The 23,838-nt window shown below is 43.6% G+C and overlaps 1 protein-coding gene across 3 annotated transcripts in view; it reads right to left on the reverse strand.

The window, feature by feature from the left end:
- KIAA1549L (KIAA1549 like) overlaps positions 1–23,838 on the reverse strand; it is a 282,463-nt gene that overhangs the window by 35,877 nt on the left and 222,748 nt on the right. For all 3 annotated transcript variants that reach the window (XM_060303369.1, XM_060303368.1, XM_030864767.2), the window contains one exon: positions 23,177–23,306. In XM_060303369.1, the coding sequence (XP_060159352.1) occupies positions 23,177–23,306 (130 nt within the window). The remainder of the gene's footprint in view (positions 1–23,176; positions 23,307–23,838) is intronic.

A 23,838-nucleotide genomic window follows, 5' to 3' on the forward strand; every position in this document is an offset into this window, starting at 1 on the left:
CTCACCTGAAAAATGGGAGTGTTAACCATGGTCTGGGGAAGTCCCTTCTGGTTCTCACATTCACTGTGATTTAGGTTGATTTCTTGGATGCTATCTGCTCTAAGGGAGCCCAGATTCCTCCTGCAATCATCGTGCCTGGGGGGAATCTGATGTCCACTCATAAGGGGAATCCCTCCCCACCCTCTGTATCACCTCCTCCCCTATCTCAAAATATCAATATATGAGTAGTGATGTTTGTTCTTTTACTTAACAGATAATCATTGATTTCAACCCCGTGCTTGGCCCTGGGCTGGGATCTGCAGATACAACAATAAATAAGATAGTGTCCCAGCCCTCAAAGAGCTCCCAGTCTATAGAAGGAGACAAATAACAACAACAACAATAATAACAGCGGCTAACATTTACTAATAGCTTATGTGCTAGACACTGTTATAAGTGCTTTATATAGATCCATTTTTTCCTTACAGTAATCTATGAGGCAACGACTATGCCTATCCTTATTTTACAAATGAAGACACTGAGGCATTGAAAGATCAATGCTGCCCATAATTGATGGAGCTGCATTTTGAACCCAGAGAGCCTGATTCCCAGCACCCAAGCTCTTACTCACCACATACATAAACAGGTCCATTACCGTACCACAGATATTGGCTCTGGCAGAAGGATGAACAGATATCTGTGACCAGAAGGACAGACTATAAAATAATAATTGAGGGCTTCCCTGGTGGCACAGTGGTTGAGAGTCCACCTGCCGATGCAGGGGACACGGGTTCGTGCCCCGGTCCCGGAAGATCCCACATGCCGCGGAGCGGCTGGGCCCATGAGCCATGGCCGCTGAGCCTGCGCGTGAGGAGCCTGTGCTCCGCCACGGGAGAGGCCACAACAGTGAGAGGCCCACGTACTCCCTCCCCCAAAAATAAAATAAATAAAAGTAATAATAATTGAGAAAATCTACCTTATTGATTACTATAAAGAGGTAAAGCATCAATATGCAAATATCAAGCACTTAGAAGAGGGTCTGGCAGACACTCCCATATTATCTCCTCCTCCCCACAGGCTGAGGGTTCCTTTAAGGCTGGGTCAGTGTCTTTTTCTTATATCCACAGCCTCCAATTCAGAGCTTAGCCCAAAGCTGAAACCAGTAATTGCCTGTTTAGCAAAAGAACTGAACAGAGCAGGTGCTCAAAGTTACTTGAGGACCTGTGATATGCTAGCCCTGTGCTGGGTTTTCCACCCTCACCAATCCCTGAGGGCCATATGGCTGTACCCGTTTTCCAGATAAGGCGTATGTGTCAACTGGCCTAACCTGCTCCAAGTCCTTCTTCCTAACTTGTACAATTTTGAAAATACCTTTTGCTTTTATTTGACAAAAAGAGGGAGACAGGCACAAAGACACATCTCCCAGTGTTGACTGATGGCTGGCTTGAGTACAAATGTCAGTGGCGTATCTGGCACAGAGAATATATTTTTAAACCTCCTTAACTTGGAGTTTATCATACTAGCCTCTCCAACCTCATACTCCAGAGAAGCACTGGGGAACTTTTTTTTTTTTTAAATGATTTTTATAAATTGATCAAGATATACTTCAATAAAAATTCTAAAAAATTAATCAGGGATGGGCTTCCCTGGTGGCGCAGTGGTTGAGGGTCCGCCTGCCGATGCAGGGGACACGGGTTCGTGCCCCGGTCTGGGAGGATCCCACATGCCGCGGAGCGGCTGGGCCCGTGAGCCATGGCCGCTGAGCCTGCGCGTCCGGAGCCTGTGCTCCGCAACGGGAGAGGCCACAGCAGTGAGAGGCCCGCGGACCGCAAAAAAAAAAAAAAAAAAAAAAAAAAAAAAAAATTAATCAGGGAATGTCTGTTCATGGTAGAAAATTAGAAAACACAGATAAGCAAAAGGAAGAAAATTAAAATCCATTCTAATCCTACCACCAGAGATAACTAATGTTAACATTTTGACCTTTGTGCTTGCCCTTCCAGATGTTTCTATGCATATGAAATAAGATGAAGATTATGAACGGTGGCACATTACGGACACTCTCCTCTCTACTCCCCCACCTCACCCATCACCCCACCCCAGGCAGCTACAAAGAATGCTGACTTGGCCCAAGTCAGTTTCTCCCTCCTCCTCTTCCAAGGAGAGTTCACCACTTGCCACAAGATTCTCTGGCTTTTGTGATGGAGAATAGGAAGTGGGGGAGGGCAATGAGGCAGAAGCGGAGTAAGCGGCAGGATTTTTTTAGTGAGATTTTGGAGAGAGATGCAAAAGCAGCAATAAAGCATGTGAATGGGAAAGGAATTAAGGAAGTTGAAAAAGTATTACTGGGCATGACTGAGAGTTTTCTTGTATCAATATATGAAAATATGAGTAAAGAAGTAGAAGTATTTAAAATCTACTTTTGTCGACATAATTCTTTTGAGTTTAGATACTTTCTCAGAGCCATCTGGGTCATGATTTTATAAACAGAATAATCACACACATATATATTTTATAAATATATATAAATTGAATGTCCCATTATATAAAAATCCTCCTATATATATGAATATATATGGATTTACATATATATATAATGGAATTATATATAATATTTGGAAATCTTTTATACAATATTACAAATGAATATCTGTCAATAAAAATATGTATTTATAGGAAATAACCTTAAAAGAGTTCATAGCATTCTGCTATATCGAGTTTTCAACCTACTTTTAAAATTTTTATTTATTTATTTATTTTAATTAATTAATTTATTTTTGGCTACCTTGGGTCTTCGTTGCTGTGCGCGGGCTTTCTCTAGCTGTGGCAAGCGGGGGCTACTCTTCGTTGCGGTGTGCAGGCTTCTCATTGTTGTGGCTTCTCTTGTTGCAGAGCACGGGCTCTAGGCGAGCAGTCTTCAGCAGTTGTGGTACATGGGCTCAGTAGTTGTGGCTCGTGGGCTCTAGAGCGCAGGCTCAGTAGTTGTGGCGCACAGGCTTAGTTGCTCCGTGGCATGTGGGATCTTCCCAGACTAGGGCTCGAACCCTTGTCCCCTGCATTGGCAGGTGGATTCTTAACCACTGCGCCACCAGGGAAGTCCCTACAACCTATTTTTAACTATCCACTATTTTAGGTGGTTTCCCAATATTTTACCATAGGAACAAAGCTGACATATGTATATTGTGATTAAAATTTCGCATATAACCATAAATTTAGCCTTAGGTTAAATTCCTAGAAGTAGAATTACTGGGTTAGAGGAAACGCCCATGTTTAAGATTTTGGATATTTATGGTGTTAAGTGAGCTAGGCTGAGACCTGGGAATCTTTGCTGCAGTGTTTGCACCTGGACAAACATCTCCAGCAACAGAATACAAAGAAACTGTAAGGGACTAAGAATAACTGCACACAAGTGCAGTTGGGACAAATGATGAACAATAAGATACAAAAAGGACACAAACCATTTCTGAGGGTCCTGCGGACGATCCCCGCACACGGGACCACCAACGGGGTGGGCAGGCCACCTAAGCCACGCCTCCTGCCCGACCCATTGGATCCGCCCTCACCCTCACCCCACTTAAGGAACCAGCTCACGCCCCCCACCTCAGGGAGTGAGCAAGGGCACGTGTTTCTTGTTCTCACGCCCTCCTGCTGTAGCAGGAGTCCCAAGAAAGTCTTGCCTGAATTCCTAGTCTGGTCTCTTATCAATTTCTATTGAGTAAAGAGACCAAAGACCTGAGCTGGTAATCTAAGTATCTCAGCAGCAAAGGCCGCAGGAATTTAGAAGAAATTAACGTCATTTCTTCTTCATACCTGAACACACGGGCCTCTGGGCTTGAGCTTTAGGGTGCCCACCGGACGGAGTAAACATCTGCGATCCTTTCAACATTGTCTAAAAGAGCACACCTGTCTCGCACACCTAGGAAGGCCCACGCAGTGGCTAAGTATTCACATGCCTTCAGCTTCTCTTTGACACACCATGGGAACTAACTTGAAGGAAATTATAGCCCTGCTAGGAACCCTAATTATCTTCTTTCTGGAAAATATTCCATCATATTGCCTGGTCCTAGAACACATTCTGTAGCCCTAAGACTTCATCAAAATTAAAAACCAACTTTTTTTTTTTTATCATACAAGTTATTAAAAGACAAGCCACCAACCAGGAGAAATATTAGGATTTGTATCCAAAATATATAAGGAATTCCTACAAATAAATAACAAAATGACAACGTCATTTAAAAATTGGGCAAAAGGCTTGAATAGACACCTCATTAAGTAAGGTACATAAATGTTCAATAAATGTACGAAGAAGTGTTCAACATTATGAGTAATTAGGGAAATGACATCATTTCACATTCACTGGAATGGCTAAAATTCAAAAGATTAATCACAAATGTTGGTGAGATTGAGGAGTAGAATTAGAACTGTCAGGATGCTGATGGGAAGGGAAACAGCAGAAATAGTTTGTAAACTGTTTGCAGTTTCTTAAAAAGTTAAACATACACCTACATTGGGACCCAGAAATTCCACTCCTACATCTTTATCCAAGATAAATAAAAACATATTGTCTTAGTCTGATCCGGCGGCTAGAATAAAATAACACAAACTGGGTGGGTTATAAACAACAAAAATTGATTTCTCATAGTCCTGGAGGTTGGAAGTCCAAGGGTGCCAGCGCGGTTGGGTGAGGGCCGTCTTCCAGGATGCACACTCCTCACTGTATCCTCACATAGAGGAAGGGGCGAGGTTGCTTTGCGGGAATCTCTTTTATAAGGGCGCTAATCCCATTCATGGATTCCACACTCAACGACGTGCTCGCCTCCCCAAGGCCCCACCTCCTAATACCAACATATGGGGGTTAGAGTTTCAAAGCCTGAATTTTAGGGGGACACACACATTTAGACTACAGTACATATGTTCACAAAACATATATGTGGAAATGTTTACAGCAGTTTTTTCCTAGTAGCTCCAAACAAACTGGAAACAACCCAAATGTCCCACAATAGGATGATGGATAAATAGTGGTATATTCATACAATGGAATAGTACTCAGTAACAAAAAAATAAACTACTGATACATGCAAAAACATCGATAAATTTTGAGCAAGAGAAGTCAGACACAAGAGTACATACTGAATAATTCCATTCATATGAAATTCAAGAACAGGTAAAACTATGATAGTAGATATCAGAAAAGTGGTTGCCATCTGAGGTTGTGGTGGTAAAGACTGGCTGAAAGGAGAAATGAGGCAACTTTCCAGAGGTGTTGAAAATGTTCTACATTTTGATTGCACTGGTGGTTACAAGGGTATCTACATTTGTCAAAGCCCATCCAATTGTACACTAAAGACCCGTACACGTTATCATATATAAATTTGGCTTAATGAAACAAACAACATGGGTTGGCATCATAGCTGGTTTGATGGGGATGGTAGGGAAGGCCTCTCTGAAGAGGTGACATTTATGGAGACCTGAAGGAAAATGGGGTGGCCATGTGAAGATCATAGGAAAGCTTATGAAAAGTCCTGAGATGGGAAAAGCTTACAGTATTTGAGGATGAGAAAAGTAACTGTTATGGGCTGAATTGTGTCCCCATCCCTACCCTGACCCCACAAATTCCTATGTTGAAGTCTTAACTATGACTGTATTTGGTGATAGGGTCTTTACAGAGATAAGTTAAAATGAGGTCATTAGAGTGGGCCCTAATTCAATACAACTGGCATCCTTATAGGAAGAAGAAATTTGGACACAGACATGTAAAGAGGGAAGGCAATGTGAAGACAGGGAGAAGACCACCAGCTAGAAGCCAAGGAGAGAGACCTGGAACAGATCCTTCCCTCACAGCCCTCAGAAGGAAGTCACCCTGCCAACACCTTGATCTCAGGCTTCCAGCCTCCAGAACTGTGAGAAAATAAATGTCAGTTGTTTTAAGTCATCAGGTCTGTGGTACTTTGCGATGGCAGTCCGAGCTGACTAATAAATACATGGACCATGCGGCTGAAGCTCCAACTGTCAGGAGATGTGGCTGGACAGGCAGGCAGGGGCCAGATCCTGTAGGGTCTTGAAGGCCATGGTAAGAAGGCTGGACTGTCTTCAAAGGGCAATGGGAAAGTGTTGAAGAAATTTAAGCCAGGTTGAAATGTGATTGGAATTTATGGGAGGTCAGTTAGAAGGCTCTTGCAATAATCCAGGCAAGGAGAGAGATGGCAGGGGCTTGGATTAGGGTGGTCATGGACAAAGACAATGCAGCTGAGTTCAAGATGCATTTTGGAAGAGGGCTGATAGGACTTGCAGATAGTGACATGTGGGGATATAGGGAAGGAGTCAGAGCTGAGACCCTTTACCAAGAAAGGGCATCTTGCTACACGGTCTCCTTGATGTTCTCTGAGCTCCTCAAGCACGCATCTTCCTCTGGGCGCTTCAACTTGCTATAGCTTCTGCCCAGAATGCTCTTCCCCTGGGGGTCAGCCTGGCTGGCTTCCTCACTTCAGGTCCCTGCTCAAAAGTCACTTCCCCAGAGAGCCCTACTTTGGTCAACCTATGAAGAGCACCTCCTGATAGTCTATATTTTCTACGTTCTTCTATATTGAATATTCCATCGCCTTGCCCTGCTTTAGGTCCCTCTGTAGCGCTTCTGACATTGTGCTGTGTATCTATGGGCTTACGTGTTTGTTATCTGTTCCCCTTGCTGGAATATAAGTGTCATGAGGGCAGGGACTTTGTCACGTGTCCTGTTGCATCCCAGAATGGCGAATAGTAGAACTTTAATAAATGCTCATTGAATGAATGAATGGATGGAAATTAATCTTAAAAGAAGCCTGGAGAATTTCTGCTCAAAAGTCTTTAACAGTAAAAGACAATTCCAAACGTCTAAAATGAATTAGGCAGTCTTATCTAGAATGGAATTGAAGAGGAAGGATGAAGGACTGGGGAAGCCATTTATTCTAGAATTTCTTGAGTTATGAACCCCAAAGTGGACAGATGTCTTACAAGGTCATACTTTCCAGGACACACAAGCGTGTGCAACAGCACTTTGCCCCACCCAGGCACTTCATTTCTGAAGCACAAAAATTAGAAGGTTCTCTCTAAAATTTGCCCCAAAGCCCTGATTGTCAACTCAGCGCCAATCACAGCTCTATCTAACATGGAGAACAGATTCTGAGCAAATTCTGCATCTTCACAGCAAGAGCCCCAAGATCAAGTGTGGGTTTCAGCAAGATACGTCTCTGGGCCATATGGCCATGATGAACTGATCTGGCTCCATGACCAGCTTTCTCTCCACCAACAGGGTCCCTCGGGCAACACAAAACTACTGCTTCTCTCTGTTCAATGTCTGCTCTGGCTATTACAGCCCCACTGCAAGTGCTGCTTGTCACTGAGTAAGCAGAGACATTTACAAAGCCACTTGTGAAAACCAAAGTTCAAGGAGTTTTCACTTCCCCTGTGAGGAGAAGAGCTATCACGACACAGGGTCAGCTTCCTCCTGAGCCTACATCTCAAAACCTTCTCTGACAATAGAGGGCGATCGGTATCCCTCAGAACAGATAGGGGGGTTCAAAATAATGGTGAATGATTTCTCTTCTGCAACAGGCTGTACAAAAAGAATTTGTTAAAAATCTCAGCAAAATTTCAAGTTTCACTCTGATTGCCTTCCAAAGGATGACCCGCAATCACTTCCAAGCTACAGGGACATGAAAACAGCATGCTGTTTCTGTCTCAGATGAGTAGAAAAAACCTTACAGGGTCTCTCATAGATTTCTAAAGAAGAGGGACATTCTTTTTCTTTCTCATCTTCCAAAGAGTGACCCATAATTACACTGAAATTATGGGGATAGACAATCAAGGGTAAAAGAAGGTGTCCAATATCCTCAGCAAATGGACAAGTCTCAGCTTTACTCGCTGCTCCCAAAGCAAAACGTTTTCATCCTGAAGCAGGAGTCTTAGGAACCGGCTCCATCCTCTTGTCTTTCTCCCCATGACCTGCTGCCCTCCACAGAGCAGTGGAAATTCAATTACTGAGCAAATCACATTTACCAAGTTATAACCACTGGCAACCCCGGGTCTGGCAAAGCGTGCTCTTAGAGGTCACCTCTGGAAGTCTGGCCTGTGTCAGGGCAACGGGGGGAAGGTCTCAGGCACCCTTTACAAAGCCCTTCTCCAGCCCCATCATGCTGGAGAAAGGCACTCTTTGAGGAATACAATCCTCTCTTTAGTGTGTACAATTCCGATCACCATGTGTGAGTTTTTCCCCACACATCCAGTTCTTGGACATCAGCTGGGCATCCTACAGTTCAACTCAATTCTGATTCTACCTGGAGAAAGCATCAGATTCTGCAGGTTAAGAGCTCAGCTCCACCAGACTGCCCCCCACCCCACCCCACCAACCGCTCCCGATGCCAGTCGCAAGTCCAGGTTGTCACCTGTGCTTCTGACCAGTCAGTGTATAGACTGGAGGTTCCAACAACTCCCTCCTCAGGTTCAGCTGTAATGGCTCAGAGAACTCAGAAAAACATTTTACGTACTAGATTTCTGGTTTATTATTAAAAGATATAAATCAGGAACAGCCAGATGGAAGAGAGGCATAGGGCAAGTTATGGGGAGGGGCAAGGAGTTTCCACGCTCTCTGAGGGTGCCACTCTCCCCAATCTCCACGTGTTCACCAACCCGGAAGCTCTCCGAACCCAGTCCTTTTAGGTTTTTAATGGAGGCTTCATTACATAGGCACGATTGACTAATCACTGGAAATTGAACTTGATCTCTAACCCCTCTTCCCTTCCTGGAGGTCAGGGGGTGGGAGTGGGACTGAAAGTTCCAACCCTTAATCACACGGTGGGCTCCACTGGCAACCAGCCCCCATCCTTAGGTGTTTTCTAGGTCACCTCATTAACATAAAGGACGTTTAATGCTCCCATCACTCAGGAAGTCCCAAGGGGTTTTGGAGCTCCGGGCCAGCAACAAGGACTAAGACCAAATAATCTATTTCTTATTATAAATCACAATACCACAGTGGGTGAGACAATTCACAGCAGTCCTGCGATGTCTAAAGTGCTAGAATGGAAAAGAAACAGAAAAAAGAGTATCCCTCTCTCCCTCATGGAATCTGTTAGCCACAGGTACAACAGCTAATGTTCACTGTGCATCTTCTAGGTGCTTTACCTGCATTAATTCATTGAATCCTCACAACAACCCTATAAGGCAGGTTCAACCTGCATGCCCATTTTCCAGGTGGAGAAACTAAAACAGGTAGGTGAAGTAACTAGCCCAGCTTCACACTGCCAGTGTCTAGCCAAGCTGGACTGTGAACCCAGCTTAGCTCCAGAGGCCACGAGCATAACCATTACACAGTACTGATTGTGAATGTGGAGAACAATACATGAGCCAGAGTCAACCAATGACTAATACATTTTAAAAAACCAAGCTGAGGGCTTCCCTGGTGGCGCAGTGGTTGAAAGTCCACCTGCCGATGCAGGGGACACGGGTTCGTGCTCCGGTCTGGGAAGATCCCACATGCCGTGGAGCGGCTGGGCCCGTGAGCCATGGCCGCTGAGCCTGCGCGTCCGGAGTCTGTGCTCCGCAACAGGAGAGGCCGCAACAGTGAGAGGCCCGCGTACCGCAAAAAAATAAAAAATAAAATAAAAAATCCACCTGAAAGTAAACACACAAGAATGGCTTTCTCTTGTGGGAAGTTATTTTGCTTTTTGCTCTTGAGACGAGTCATCACCTGCTTCTTCTCATCTTCTTAGCTGAGTCGGCCCTGCAGGCAGCAAGGGGACTCAGGCTCAATTTTGAGAGCGGACTCGAATCTGCAGACAAACAGACTCTCCCTGTCACCAACTCAAATCTGCTCTTCCTCCTTCCACCTCTTGAAAAAGCCAGACAGACCCACAAAATCCCTCTTGGTCACTCCGTCTCTAAAACACAACCTAGCCAGGACTCCCCAAGCCCACAGGGAGAAATGGTCACGGGCTTATCGCCATGCCGATCTTTCCCTTTATGGACGGTCAACCAAAGAGGTGTTTGTCCCACAACTGAGACTGGAGGGACAAGTGACATGGAGGACTGTGCTGGTTTTGCCCCTTAAAAGGCCCAAAGATCGATGTTCCTCAAGTCACAGGTACTGGAATGGCCTGAGCATCCCTCCACTCCTCTCCCTGGGTCTCAGACAGGGGCTCTGGCGGGGGGCCGGCAGGGACTAATAAGCCTGTCCCAGCTCTGCTGCTGAGGTCTGACTGGGTTAAATCAATCAGTATAAGCCCCCTCCCCCACCCCATCCCTTGATACAGGGGTGGGGCGGGCACTTGACCTACAGTGGCTCAGTTAGAGTAAAACCCATAAGCTTCGTTTCATGGCTGGGAAAAGAGATATTCTCTCTTGCGTTGGCCAATGCAGCATGTAGACACGAGGCCTGAGGCTGCTGCAGCCATTTCCTACAGGAGAGAATCAACCTGTAGATGAACCCAAAGCATGAGGGGGACAGCACTGCATAACGCAGAGAAAAGGAACGGGAGCATCAATCAGACCAGGCCCGGATTTACTGTACCCAATACATGCCCTTAATGAGTAAAGACAGTCTGAGTTGGGTTCAGTTTTCTGTTATTTTAGCCAAAGCATCCTAACTGATAACCACCATTTAGACTGAACTTCAAACACTAACAAGCATTTGTCTACAGTGTTGATAAGCCCGTCAAATCAACTGTTTATCTGGCTCAGAGCGAAATCTGCCCCATATTTTCAAGTCTCAGCTCCGGAGTCACTTCTGGTTGACACTTGCTTGTTCATTTGCTCAAAAAACAGAGACACGGCATCTAATAGGCGCTGGTTCTCATTCTGAGTGCTGAGGTTCCCAGGATGAAGAAGACATGATTCCTGTCCTTGAGGAGGGCAGAGGGGGAAATAATATATATAAACCCACAGAGGGAGAATGGGGAGTAAGGGCTTTGATTGGGGTGAGTCCCAGGTGCTCCTGGAACACGAGGGACGGCATTTAAGTCAGACCACAGACGTGGGGTCGAGGAAAAGATTCTCGGGGAGATGATGCTTAACCGAGTTCTGAAAGCATTGTCTGAATAGGCAGTTCTCAACTGGGGTACCCCAGGGTACACTCAGCAATGTCTGGAGGCATTTTTTGGCTCTCACAACTGGGAGGTGCTACTGGCAGCTGGTGGGTAGAGGCCAGGGATGCCGCTAACCATCATACAATGCACAGGACAGCCCTCCATACAAAGAATTATCCAGCCCCAAATATCAACAGTGCTGAAGTTGAGAAACCTCGGCCTGCGCTAAGCCGGAGGGAAGGGATGTTCTGAGAAGAGGGATGAGCACATGCAAAGACGCAGAGAGGTGAAATCACAGGGCAAGTCTGCGAAGGGCGTGTAGGGCCGCCGCCGAGGGGTGGATCAGAAGCAGCCGCCGCGGCCAGAAGGGCAGGCCCAGGCCAGCCAGAGCAGATGAGTCCTGAGCTGGAAGCTCAGAGTTTGAGTCTTATGCCCAAGCCCTGAGGAGGTACTGAAGGATTTTAAACAAGGGTATGTGTTTTAGAAGGTTTCCTCTGGCAGCCGTGGGACAGACAGGAAGAGACCTTCAGGAAGACTTCCTGTTCCCATCCAAGTTCACTGGCACAACCGGCTGCATATGTCTCTACCTGTCTCCTCCACTAGTCTGCAAAAGCGCCTCGGGGCAAGCACTAGTTAATCTACCTTTCTCTTCTCCATAGAGCCTCGTACAGGTAGTCACATGTGGGGCTTAGATGCCAATGCCAGCAGAGAAGGGAAAAATCATGTAGTTAAACCTTTGAGAAGTCCTTAAATCATCCATATGGTACAGCATGCATGGCCTGTGTGTACCATCTTACAGAACAATATGTAAGAAGAAACAGATCACCTGTAATGCATGATACGAACAGAATACAGACAAAAGCTATTTTTTTGCAATATTTAAAATTCTTTCCTTTGTCTTACAGGGTCTATATTCCCGAATTTGCGTATGTTAAACGCAATATGATGCAGTGGTTCCACTGCACGTGAGAAATGCTTGCTAGAGGAAATGCAGGGGTAGCAACTACCAAGGGGTGTTCTCATTTGTCCCCTGGCCTTCGGCTCCTGCAGGACTTCAAGGGCCACAGTGGGCCAAGGAACACCAGGGTTGGGAGGCACTAGCGTGGGGTGGATGGTGCTGTGCTGCTCAGGACTCCAGGGCTCCTTCCCGAGCTGCTGGGCACGCCGCCAGCCCTCAGGTGTCAACTGGGAATCGCCCTCGCTCTCCCCGGGCATTATTGGGAACCGGCAGTGGCAACTCTCTCGCTGGGAATCGTCCTTGGCTAAAGAGAGCTGCCTCTCCCAAGGACACCTAGGGACTGGCCAGTGCTAGAGGATAAGAGCCCAGATGCGTCTCGAAAACCCGGGAGAGCTCTTCGGGGCCATGTGAGCTACAGAGCTCCCCGTGGGGTCAGCTGAGGGCTTGTAGTTCCTGTACCATAGCCCGACCTTTAACTCTGTCCAATCCTGCTTCCTTCCCTTCCCCTACAGGTGTCCATACCAAGAGCATGCTGGGGACGCCGGCCTGCAGTAAGTGGCTGCCCTAGTCAAGAGGCTAAGAGGTCTCAGAGCTCAGAAGAGGCAGGGTGAGTAGGCGGGTACCAAGAGCAGGAACAGGCAGCGTCCAGAGCACAGGGAACCAGCGAGAACAGGCAGGCAGATGGCACCTGAGTGCTCACTAAGGAAGGGAAGCGGTTTGTCTCCTGCCCAGTGGGAACCTGCCGGCACGGGAGAGAAAGTTCAGCAGGGGAGGCCTGGCACCAAGTGGGGTCACTAGGCGGTCCTGAAACCTGGCCTTCCACCCCCAAAATCTGCAAACAAGAATCTACTTCCTGCTCTCCACCTGCCAAGAGGCCTCCATCTTTGTGGGATTAACAAGCATTTCCGTGGGCAGCCACCAGCCTGCTGGGGTCTGGACGACACCAAAAGGCTCACTGCACCACCAAACACCTCCACCTCTGCCTCAGCCTCAACCAGGGAGCCTGCTCTCCCATTATCAGATACTTCCCTGGGATTAAAGGCCCCTGTTAAAACACAATGTACGATAAGTTAACTTGAGATAATATACCAAGCCAGGCTTATTAGCAGCTTAAACTAGCTGGCAGAGGCAGGAGAAAGAAATGAAAGGCTGAGATGGGAGACATCTGTAAGGCAGTTCTACGTGGGATGCTTAGGAGGTGATGATGTTGGGGTCAGGGCCAACACAGGGCACCTAGTTCAGAGGGCAATGGCAGGTTGCTTCTGGTAAAGGACAAAACCCCCAAATCCAACCATCTGCTTCCCAATGAAAGCAAAAGTTGGTTGTAACTTAACTGGGCACATCAGGCAGTGCCAGGGCATCCTTGTGCTTTGCCTTGGTCTCTAACTATCATGTCAAAGCCATAAGACGCTGGGGGAGGGAGGGGAGAGGTGAGCAGGAGAGACTCCCATTAATAATAGGATTTACAAGTTTACTGAGAAGGCCCCAGACGTGCTGTATGCTATCTCAGGCAGTCAGGGGCCTTCCAGATCATATTTCATCTCCCTGAAAATGGAAACCGTCAAAACAACTGTTCCAATCCCTTGGCCTCCTTCCAGTAACCACTGTTCACCTGGAACAAAGGAAACTGTCTTCATTGTCAGCCGAGAGACGCCAGCAAGATAAACAGCCCATCACACACGATACAGTGCACCCAGCCTGCAGCCTGGGTGGGTACTGAGCTCTGAGCGGTGTTTCCATCTTCCTCTTTGCTATGCTTTCCTCCACCAGTTCCCCCAAATGCTTCCCAAATATTGCTCTGCCTGGTAATTCTCTATCTTGCTTTTACCCCGTGCCACGGTAGGAATGTTGGACCAGGCCTTGGCAACCTCTTTTTTACACACTTTCCTGTAGCTCGAAGGCTAACAGCTAACATGCACTTGGGGCCCTCCAGGAGGAACTGGCTGTGATTGAGACTTAGGTTCTGTCAATTAAATGCACTAGTGTGTGGTTTGGACCAAGGGAATGAGGCAGGGCCCATCTTTCTGCTGGTCAGCAGTTCCAGGGCAGCCCACTTCCCTCACCTTCTTGCTTGGGGCACAAGCAGTGGCCCCTCTGCAGGGCCAGCCCTGCGGTTTTGTTCTCAGTCTTTCCTGGAACACTCCTCCAGCCCTCTGATAATTGTGGGAGCATCTAATTCCTTACAGTCCCTTTTTGTCTGTTTAAAATGGCTCAATGTGAGTCCTCCTGCCGATGCAGGGGACACGGGGTCGTGCCCGGTCCGGGAAGATCCCACATGCCACGGAGCGGCTGGGCCTGTGAGCCATGGCCGCGGAGCCTGTGCGTCCGGAGCCTGTGCTCCGCAATGGGAGAGGCCACGACAGCGAGAGGCCCGTGTACCGCAAAGAAAAAAAAAAAAAGGCTTGATGTTTTCTGTTTTCTGCAGCTGAACCTTGCCTGATGTAGCGCCCCTTTTTGTAGGTTTACAAACTCTTCAGTTGTAAAATCATCTGGTTTCCGCTAACATATCAAAACATTTCCCCCAAGGTTGTAATAGTGCTGGTGATGGCTACATCAGAGCCTTCGACATCACCTCTACTGAAACGCATCAATGGATCAATCATCCTTCTTAACATTTTCACTCACTGCCCACATGTTTGTTAAGGTCTGAGCACCGCCAGGGTGTGGAATTCCAGACACGGTGCTGGAGAGAAACTAAGGGAAATGCTTGTAAAGCTCTCTATTTCTGGGAGGTCAGCACTCATTTTCAACATTATAATTCAAACCATTGTTTCAGAGACGCTCTCGTGGCCAAGGCACATAGCTGACCCTATTCCTGTCATAGGTTTTTGAAGTCCAAATGCAAATCAAGGTTGAGAAAGTACGTTTCTATTTCTGGGGAATGATTTGATTATTACTTGCCCTTTGGAAGCAAAGACTGATTCATCATCCACATACAGGGGTTAACAATTTGGCTGATGTAGGAAAAAACAGTTGGGTCTTTATTCTGCCTGAGAAATCACATTTGGGGCATTTTCTTTTCCTTTCCCCACTGCTTCATTATTTTCTGTACGACTTTCATTTGGAAAATAACATTTAAAAAAAATTTCAAATAGTTATTTTTGTTTTGAAATATTAGGCTGACATTATCTTTTCTACTCACTTTCTGCACTTGGAGGAATTAATTTCAAAGTTACTTTAAAGCTATGATCTGTTCTTGTTAGGATGGGTCAGTTTTGGACATCCTTCTAAAATCATGCCTTCTTCTAAAAGGGGTGCCTCCTTCTGAAAATTACTATCCAAGTGAGCCCCAGTAAATGCCAGGAGTGTGTGGCATCCCTTAGCTGTTAGGGTGGCAAAGTGGTTGAGAATTCTTGCTGCAAAACACAGGGATTCCCAAACCCCTTGGAGCTAAGAGTCTCTCTTCCGTAGGCCCTCACTCTTCCTGTTCAGTGGAAAAATTCTGAAACAATCCAGGCTGCCATCAGTCCTGGGACTAAGATTTGCCCATGAAGAGTGTTTGTTGGCTTATTTGTTTATTTATTCATTTATTTTTACATGCAGGTGTTTCCTTTGGGACTCTAAAGCAGGCAACCTTTGAAAAATTCACACTTAAATCAACCTCCTGGTGCTTTTGTTTCTACCATGTCAAGGAGCTGGTCCTGACAAACCTCTTAGATAGCCTCATCCATCAGAGGGAAGACAGCCGAAGCAAGATGAACTACAATCCTGCAGCCTGTGGAACAAAAACCACATTCACAGAAAGAGAGACAACATGAAAAGGCAGAGGGCTATGTATCAGATGAAGGAACAAGATAAAACCCCAGAAAAACAACTAAATGAAGTGGAGACAGGCAACCTTTCAGAAAAAGAATTCAGAATAATGATAGTGAAGATGATACAGGACCTCAGAAAAAGAATGGAGGCAAAGATCGAGAAGATGCAAGAAATGTTTAACAAAGACCTAGAAAAATTAAAGAACAAACAAACAGAGATGAACAATACAATAACTGAAATGAAAAATACAATAACAAATGAAAAATACACTAGAAGGAATCAACAGCAGAATAACTGAGGCAGAAGAAGGGATAAGTGACCTGGAAGACAGAATGGTGGAATTCACTGCCACAGAACAGAATAAAGAAAAAAGAATGAAAAGAAATGAAGACAGCCTAAGAGACCTCTGGGACAACATTAAATGCAACAACATTTGCATTATAGGGGTCCCAGAAGGAGACGAGAGAGAGAAAGGACCCGAGAAAATATTTGAAGAGATTATAGTCGAAATCTTCCCTAACATGGGAAAGGAAATAGCCACCCAAGTCCAGGAAGTGCAGAGAGAACCAGGCAGGATAAACCCAAGGAGAAACACGACAAGACACATAGTAATCAAATTGACAAAAATTAAAGACAAAAATTATTGAAAGCAACAAAGGAAAAATGGCAAATAACATACAAGGGAACTCCCATAAGGTTAACAGTTGATTTCTCATCAGAAACTCTACAAGCCAGAAGGGAGTGGCATGGTATATTTAAAGTGATGAAAGGGAAGAATGTACAACCAAGATTACTCTAGCCGGCAAGGATCTCATTCAGATTCGACAGAGAAATCAAAAGCTTTACAGACAAGCAAAAGCTAAGAGAATTCAGCACCACCAAACCAGCTCTACAACAAATGCTAAAGGAACTTCTCTAAGTGGGAAACACAAGAGAAGAAAAGGACCTACAAAAACAAACCCATAACAATTAAGAAAATGGTAATAGGAACATACATATCGATAATTACCTTAAATGTGAATGGATTAAATGTTCCAACCAAAAGACACAGGCTTGCTGAATGCACACAAAAACAAAACCCATATATATGCTGTCTACAAGAGACCCACCTCAGACCTACGGACACATACAGACTGAAAGTGAGGGGATGGAAAAAGAATTCCATGCAAATGGAAATCAAAAGAAAGCTGGAGTAGCAATACTCATATCAGATAAAATAGACTTTAAAATAAAGAATGTTACAAGAGACAAGGAAGGACGCTACATAATGATCAAGGGATCAATCCAAGAAGAAGATATAACAATTATAAATATATATGCACACAACATAGGAGCACCTCAATACATAAGGCAACTGCTAACAGCTATAAAAGAGGAAATCGACATTAACACAATAATAGTGGGGGACGTTAACACCTCACTTACACCAAAGACAGATCATCCAAACAGAAAATTAATAAGGAAACACAAGCTTTAAATGACACAACAGACCAGATAGATTTAATTGATATTTATAGGACATTCCATCCAAAAACAGCAGATTACACATTCTTCTCAAGTGCACACGGAACCTTCTACAGGATACATCACATCTTGGGTCACAAATTAAGCCTCAGAAAATTTAAGAAAATTGAAATCATATCAAGCATCTTTTCTGACCACGACGCTATGTGATTAGAAATCAATTACAGGGAAGAAAACGTAAAAACACAAACACATGGAGGCTAAACAATACGTTACCAAATAACCAAGAGATCACTGAAGAAATCAAAGAGGAAATAAAAAATACCTAGAGAAAAATTACAGTGAAAACACGACAATCCAAAACCTATGGGATGCAGCAAAAGCAGTTCTGAGAAGGAAGTTTAGAGCAATACAAGCCTACCTCAAGAAACAACAAAAATCTCAAATAAACAATCTAAGCTTACACTTAAAGGAACAAGAGAAAGAAGAACAAACAAAACCCAAAGTTAGTAGAAGGAAAGAAATCATAAAGATCAGAGGAGAAATAAATGAAATAGTAACAAAGAAAACAATAGCAAAGATCAATACAACTAAAACCTGGTTCTGTGAGAAGATAAACAAAATTGATAAACCATTAGCCAGACTCATCAAGAAAAGGAGGGAGAGGACTCAAATCAATAAACTTAGAAATGAAAAAGGAGAAGTTACAACAGACACCGCAGAAATACAAAGCATCCTAAGAGACTACTACAAGCAACTGAATGGCAACAAAATGGACAACCTGGAAAAAATGGACAAATTGTTAGAAAGGTATAACCTTCCAAGACTGAACCAGGAAGAAATAGAAAATATGAACAGCCCCATCACAAGTAATGAAACTGAAACTGTGATTAAAAATCTTCCAACAAACAAAAGCCCAGGACCAGATGGCTTCACAGGTGAATTCTATCAAACATTTAGAGAAGAGCTAACACCCATCCTTCTCAAACTCTTTCAAAAAATTGTGGAGGAAGGAACACTCCCAAACTCATTCTATGAGGCCACCATCACCCTGATACCAAAACCAGACAAAGATACTACAAAAAAAGAAAATTACAGACCAATATCACTGCTGAATATAGATGCAAAAATCCTCAACAAAATACTAGCAAACAGAATCCAATAACACATTAAAAGGATCATACACCATGATCAAGTGGGATTTATCCCAGAGATGCAAGGATTCTTCAATATACGCAAATCAATCAAAGTGATACACCATATTAACAAACTGAAGAATAGAAACCATATGATCATCTCAATACATGCAGAAAAGCTTTTGACAAAATTTAACACCCATTTATGATAAAAACTCTCCAGAAAGTTGGGCATAGAGGGAACCTACCTCAACATAATAAAGGCCATATACGACAAACCCACAGCAAACACCATTCTCAATGGTGAAAAGCTGAAAGCATTTCCTCTAAGATCAGGAACAAGACAAAGATGCCCACTCTTGCCACTATTATTCAACATGGTTTTGGAAGTCCTAGCCACAGCAATCAGAGAAGAAAAAGAAATAAAAGGAATCCAGGGCTTCCCTGGTGGCACAGTGGTTGAGAATCTGCCTGCCAATTCAGGGGACACGGGTTCGAGCCCTGGTCTGGGAAGATCCCACATGCCACAGAGCAAGTGGGCCCGTGAGCCACATCTACTGAGCCTGCGCGTCTGGAGCCTGTGCTCCGCAATGAGAGAGGCCGCGACAGTGAGAGGCCTGTGCACCGTGATGAAGAGTGGTCCCCACTCGCCGCAACTAGAGAAAACCCTCGCACAGAAACAAAGACCCAACACAGTCAAATAAATAAACAAATAAATTTATTTAAAAGGAATCCAAATCGGAAAAGAAGTAAAGCTGTCACTGTTTGCAGATGACATGATACTATACAAAGAGACTCCTAATGATGCCACCAGAAAACTACTAGAGCTAATCAATGAATTTGGTAAAGTTGCAGGACACAAAATGAATGCACAGAAATCTCCTGCATTCCTTTACACTAATAATGAAAAATCTGAAAGAGAAATTAAGCAAACACTCCCATTTACCACTGCAACAAAAAGAATAAAATACCTAGGAATAAACCCACCTAGGGAGACAAAAGAACTGTATGCAGAAAACTATAAGACACTGATGAAACAAATTAAAGATGATACAAACAGATGGGGGGATATACCATGTTCTTGGATTGGAAGCATCAATATTGTGAGAATGACTATACTCCCAAAGCAATCTACAGATTCATTGCAATCCCTAACAAATTACCAATGGCATTTTTTACAGAACTAGAACAAAAAAAATCTTAAAATTTGTATGGAGACACAAAAGACCCTGAATAGCCAAAGCAGTCTTGAGGGAAAAAAACCGAGCTGGAGGAATCAGACTCCCTGACTTCAGACTATACCACAAAGCTACAGTAATCAAGACAATATGGTACTGGCACAAAAACAGAAATATAGATCAATGGAACAAGATAGAAAGCCCAGAGATAAACCCACACACCTATGGTCAACTAATCTATGACAAAAGAGGCAAGGATATAGAATGGAGAAAAGACAGTCTCTTCAATAATTGGTGCTGGGAAAACTGGACAGCTACATGTAAAAGAATGAAATTAGAACACTCCCTAACACCATACACAAAAATAAACTCAAAATGGATTAAAGACCTAAATATAAGGCCAGACACTATAAGACTCTTAGAGGAAAATATAGGAAGAACAGTGTTTGACATAAATCACAGCAAGATCTTTTTTGATCCACTTCCTAGAGTAATGGAAATAAAAACAAAAATAAACAAATGGGACCTAATGAAACTTAAAAGCTTTTGCACAGCAAAGGAAACTATGAACAAGATGAAAAGACAACCCTCAGAATGGAAGAAAGTATTTGCAAATGAATCAATGGACAAAGGATTAACCTCCAAATATATAAATAGCTCATGCAGCTCAATATTAAAGAATAAACAACCGAATCCAAAAATGGGCAGAAGACCTAAACAGAGATTTCTCCAAAGAAGACATACAGATGGCCAAGAAACACATGAAAAGCTGTTCAACATCACTAATTATTAGAGAAATGCAAATCAAAACCACAATGAGGCATCATCTCACACCAGTTAGAATGGGCATCATCAGAAAATCTACAAACAACAAATGCTGGAGAGGGTGTGGAGAAAAGGGAACCCTCTTGCACTGTTGGTGGGAATGTAAATTGATACAGCCACTATGGAGAACAGTATGGAGGTTCCTTAAAAAACTAAAACTAGAATTACCAGGTGACCCAGCAATCCCACTACTGGGTATATACGCTAAGAAAACCATAATTCAAAAAGACACATGCACCCCAATGTTCATTGCAGCACTATTTACAATAGCCAGGTCATGGAAGCAACCTAAATGCCCATCGACAGACGAATGGATAAAGAAGATGTGGTACCTATATACAATGGAATATTACTCAGCCATAAAAAGGAACGAAATTGGGTCGTTTGCAGAGACGTGGATGGATCTAGAGACTGTCATACAGAGTGAAGTAAGTCAGAAAGAGAAAAACAAATATCGTATATTAACACATATATGTGGAACCTAGAAAAATAGTACAGATGAACCGGTTTGCAGGGCAGAAATAGAGACATAGATGTAGAAAAGAAACGTATGGACACCAAGGGGGGAAAGTGGCAGGGGGTGGTGGTGGTCGTGTGATGAATTGGGAGATTGGGATCGACACATATACACTAACATGTATAAAATGGATAACCAATAAGAACCTGCTGTATTAAAAATAAATAAAATAAAATTCAAAAGAAAAAAAAAAAAGGAGCTGGTCCCTCTGGTGTTTCCTAATCTGGCAGAAATGACTTGCAAATGTTGGCCTGGCTTCAAGATCCCCAGACCCAGTAGGAAGCATGACGTGTTTCCAACTGAATGACCTGTTCACTGCTGAGCTAATGGATTCTTTTGCCAGGAGTGATTCAGGACTTTTGGAACATCAAGATTCAGAAAACGAATGCATGCATTGTTTAAAACTAAGACTCTTATTTTTTACTTTATCTGCTGGTCCAGTTTTGGCTTGTGTGGGTTATCCATGCAAGAATTTTGTTGAGACCTGACATCTTATAGAGATCAGAAATACTGGGCATATATTACGTTATGAGAAGACAGATATACAGTGTTGTGAGGGCACATGCAGGTCGTATTGTGGTGGTTAAGGGGATGGGCTCTGGAGTCGGGTAAACTTATTATGTAACTGCTTGGAGCCTTGGTTTCCCATCTGTACAACGGACATGATGAGAGTACCTACCTGACTGGTGACTGCCAATTCAATGAGATTATACCCGTAAAAAGACTAGAATAGGGCCTGGTCTCGTGTGCGCAGTCAGGACATGATAGCAAATACTTCTCATGGGATTAAAAGGCTCAGGAGGAGATACAAGAAACAATTTCATTCTCAGCATCAACAGTCTAAATTCCTAAAATTGTTCCCTAGGTGATCATCTTCTCTAAAGGAAACATATTTGCTTATGTTTTTGTGATCACACACACTTTTCAAAGAATTGTATATTTTAAAATATCTATTGAAATGAAGTGTGCTTCCCCTAAAGTAATCTGTAATTGGAATATTTATACATGTTTGTGAGAGGTGAGCAACCGCCTTTAAAAAATCGTCCCTCTCCTACTGTTCTACACAACATTCCAGGAGTATTAGTTGAGTACTACAAGTCCTGGCAAAGTGGTAAAAAAAACCCTGCAGTGTTCTCTTTTCAAGACTAATAGGGAAACCTCTGGCCTATTTCCTCAAACTGTAAAAATGTCTGTGTCTAGAACCTCACAAGAAATCTATTAATACAAATCTTGAAATAAATTAAGAATCCTATCATACCTCAGCAGAATAGTCCCGAGCAGAAGAAGAAGTTCCCCAAACTACAAGCATCCAGGAAGAATACTCACTGTTAGTAGGGAGAGATTAATTGGAAATTTCAAACGCCCTATTTTTAACCACAGGCTGATTATCAAATTGATGATCAAGTTTAGTGTAAGAAATATTTATATGGGGAGAAAATTTAACATTGAATAATTTAATCTGGAGGAGAAAAAAAGATTTTCCCAAAGCATCTGGAATTTTACAAAACTAAACCATCAAACTGTTTTCTATAAAAAAGGAAAGAGAAATAAAAGATAAGGGTATCATCACCAACACAAATATCAAGTTTAAATGTAAGGAAGGTAATTAGAGTTCAAATTAGGTGTAATATCTCTGCTTTTAATTGGACCATTAAAAAATCCCACTTTAAGTTTTTGTGGCAAACAATGACCAGTCCTGAGGGTGTAGAAATCCAACTACATGTGACGGGATGTAAACAACGTGAGAGGAGGCACCACATTGTAAGTCATCATCTGGGGACGTTTGATGGGATTAGAAGCATTTTTACAGCCTGGAGCATCCTTGCACATAAGCATGTGCTTCATCATATGCAATCACCAAATCGCTCTGTTGGAAATCTCATTGTTTCCATGGCATATTGAGGAGTTATGAAATCAGGAACAAATCCAGCTTCTCAACGGTGCTATGGATTAAAAGAAGCCTATGTTCAAATGAATTCTAACCCACAGCCATAGTTCCTACTGAGTTTGTAAGGACAAAGGGAAAAAAAATTAAGGGCATTTAGAATTGCTGTTGAGTTTAAGATCAATAACGTACTATTCATATAATGGTTGAATTTAGACACTGAGCTCCTTTGAGCAATAATTTGTTACTCTGACACATTCCAATTAGTCTTACTTTGCAAAACAGGTAATAAATAATAAAACAGAAACCATTTTAGTGCATTTTAAAATTCCACTAATATGCAGTAAACTGAAACATTATAGGATGCTCTCTCCCCTCTGCATTCAGGACAAAGCAAAGCTGTATTCAGCTCGGCCCACCAGAGACTTACATCGTATCCGCTGTTACGGATTCCACGCCGAGGTCGCTCCCGAGTCACCAGAAGGTCCATCTCCGTCTCCCCCGGACTCGGGCTGTTCAGAGATTGCCGACTCCGGTAGACAGAGTTCTTCATCTGTTGCCTGAAGAAAATTCAACAACTGTTATGATGCAGCAAATGCCCTGACAGATGGAATTCTCCACTGATCCAAACTACAGGCAACCAATGAAGGGTTTGGATTTGCTTCACGAATCTCAGAATTGATGGTATTTGTTCCCTGGCCATCAGGGGCTGTAGAAAGAGTAGAATAAAGAATTTTCTTCCAGATGCTATAACCATTTGGCTGACTTGTAAATGCTCTTTTGTATGGAAACTAGGTAACTATAATCAATTGCAACACTGCAACCTCATCTAAAATTCTGCTGATGGCAAGGCCAGGGACTCTCCCTTGACCCTCTAGGACAGCTAATGCTGGAAGAACAAACTTGCTTTTGTTAGCTTTGTTGACTTGGCAGCCTCCTATTCCTTTTCGTCTTTCTGATTTCACATGCAGGGTTCCATGATGCGTTAACAAACGCTGTGGCTAATGAGCTTCTCAAACACAAGTGTTGATAGATTTTCTTTTCTACCTTTACCACAGTGGATTCCCTTCTGGGCTAAGGAGCTATAAACCA

Source organism: Globicephala melas, chromosome 8 (assembly GCF_963455315.2).
Source record: "Globicephala melas chromosome 8, mGloMel1.2, whole genome shotgun sequence".
Taxonomy (NCBI): Eukaryota; Metazoa; Chordata; class Mammalia; order Artiodactyla; family Delphinidae; genus Globicephala; species Globicephala melas.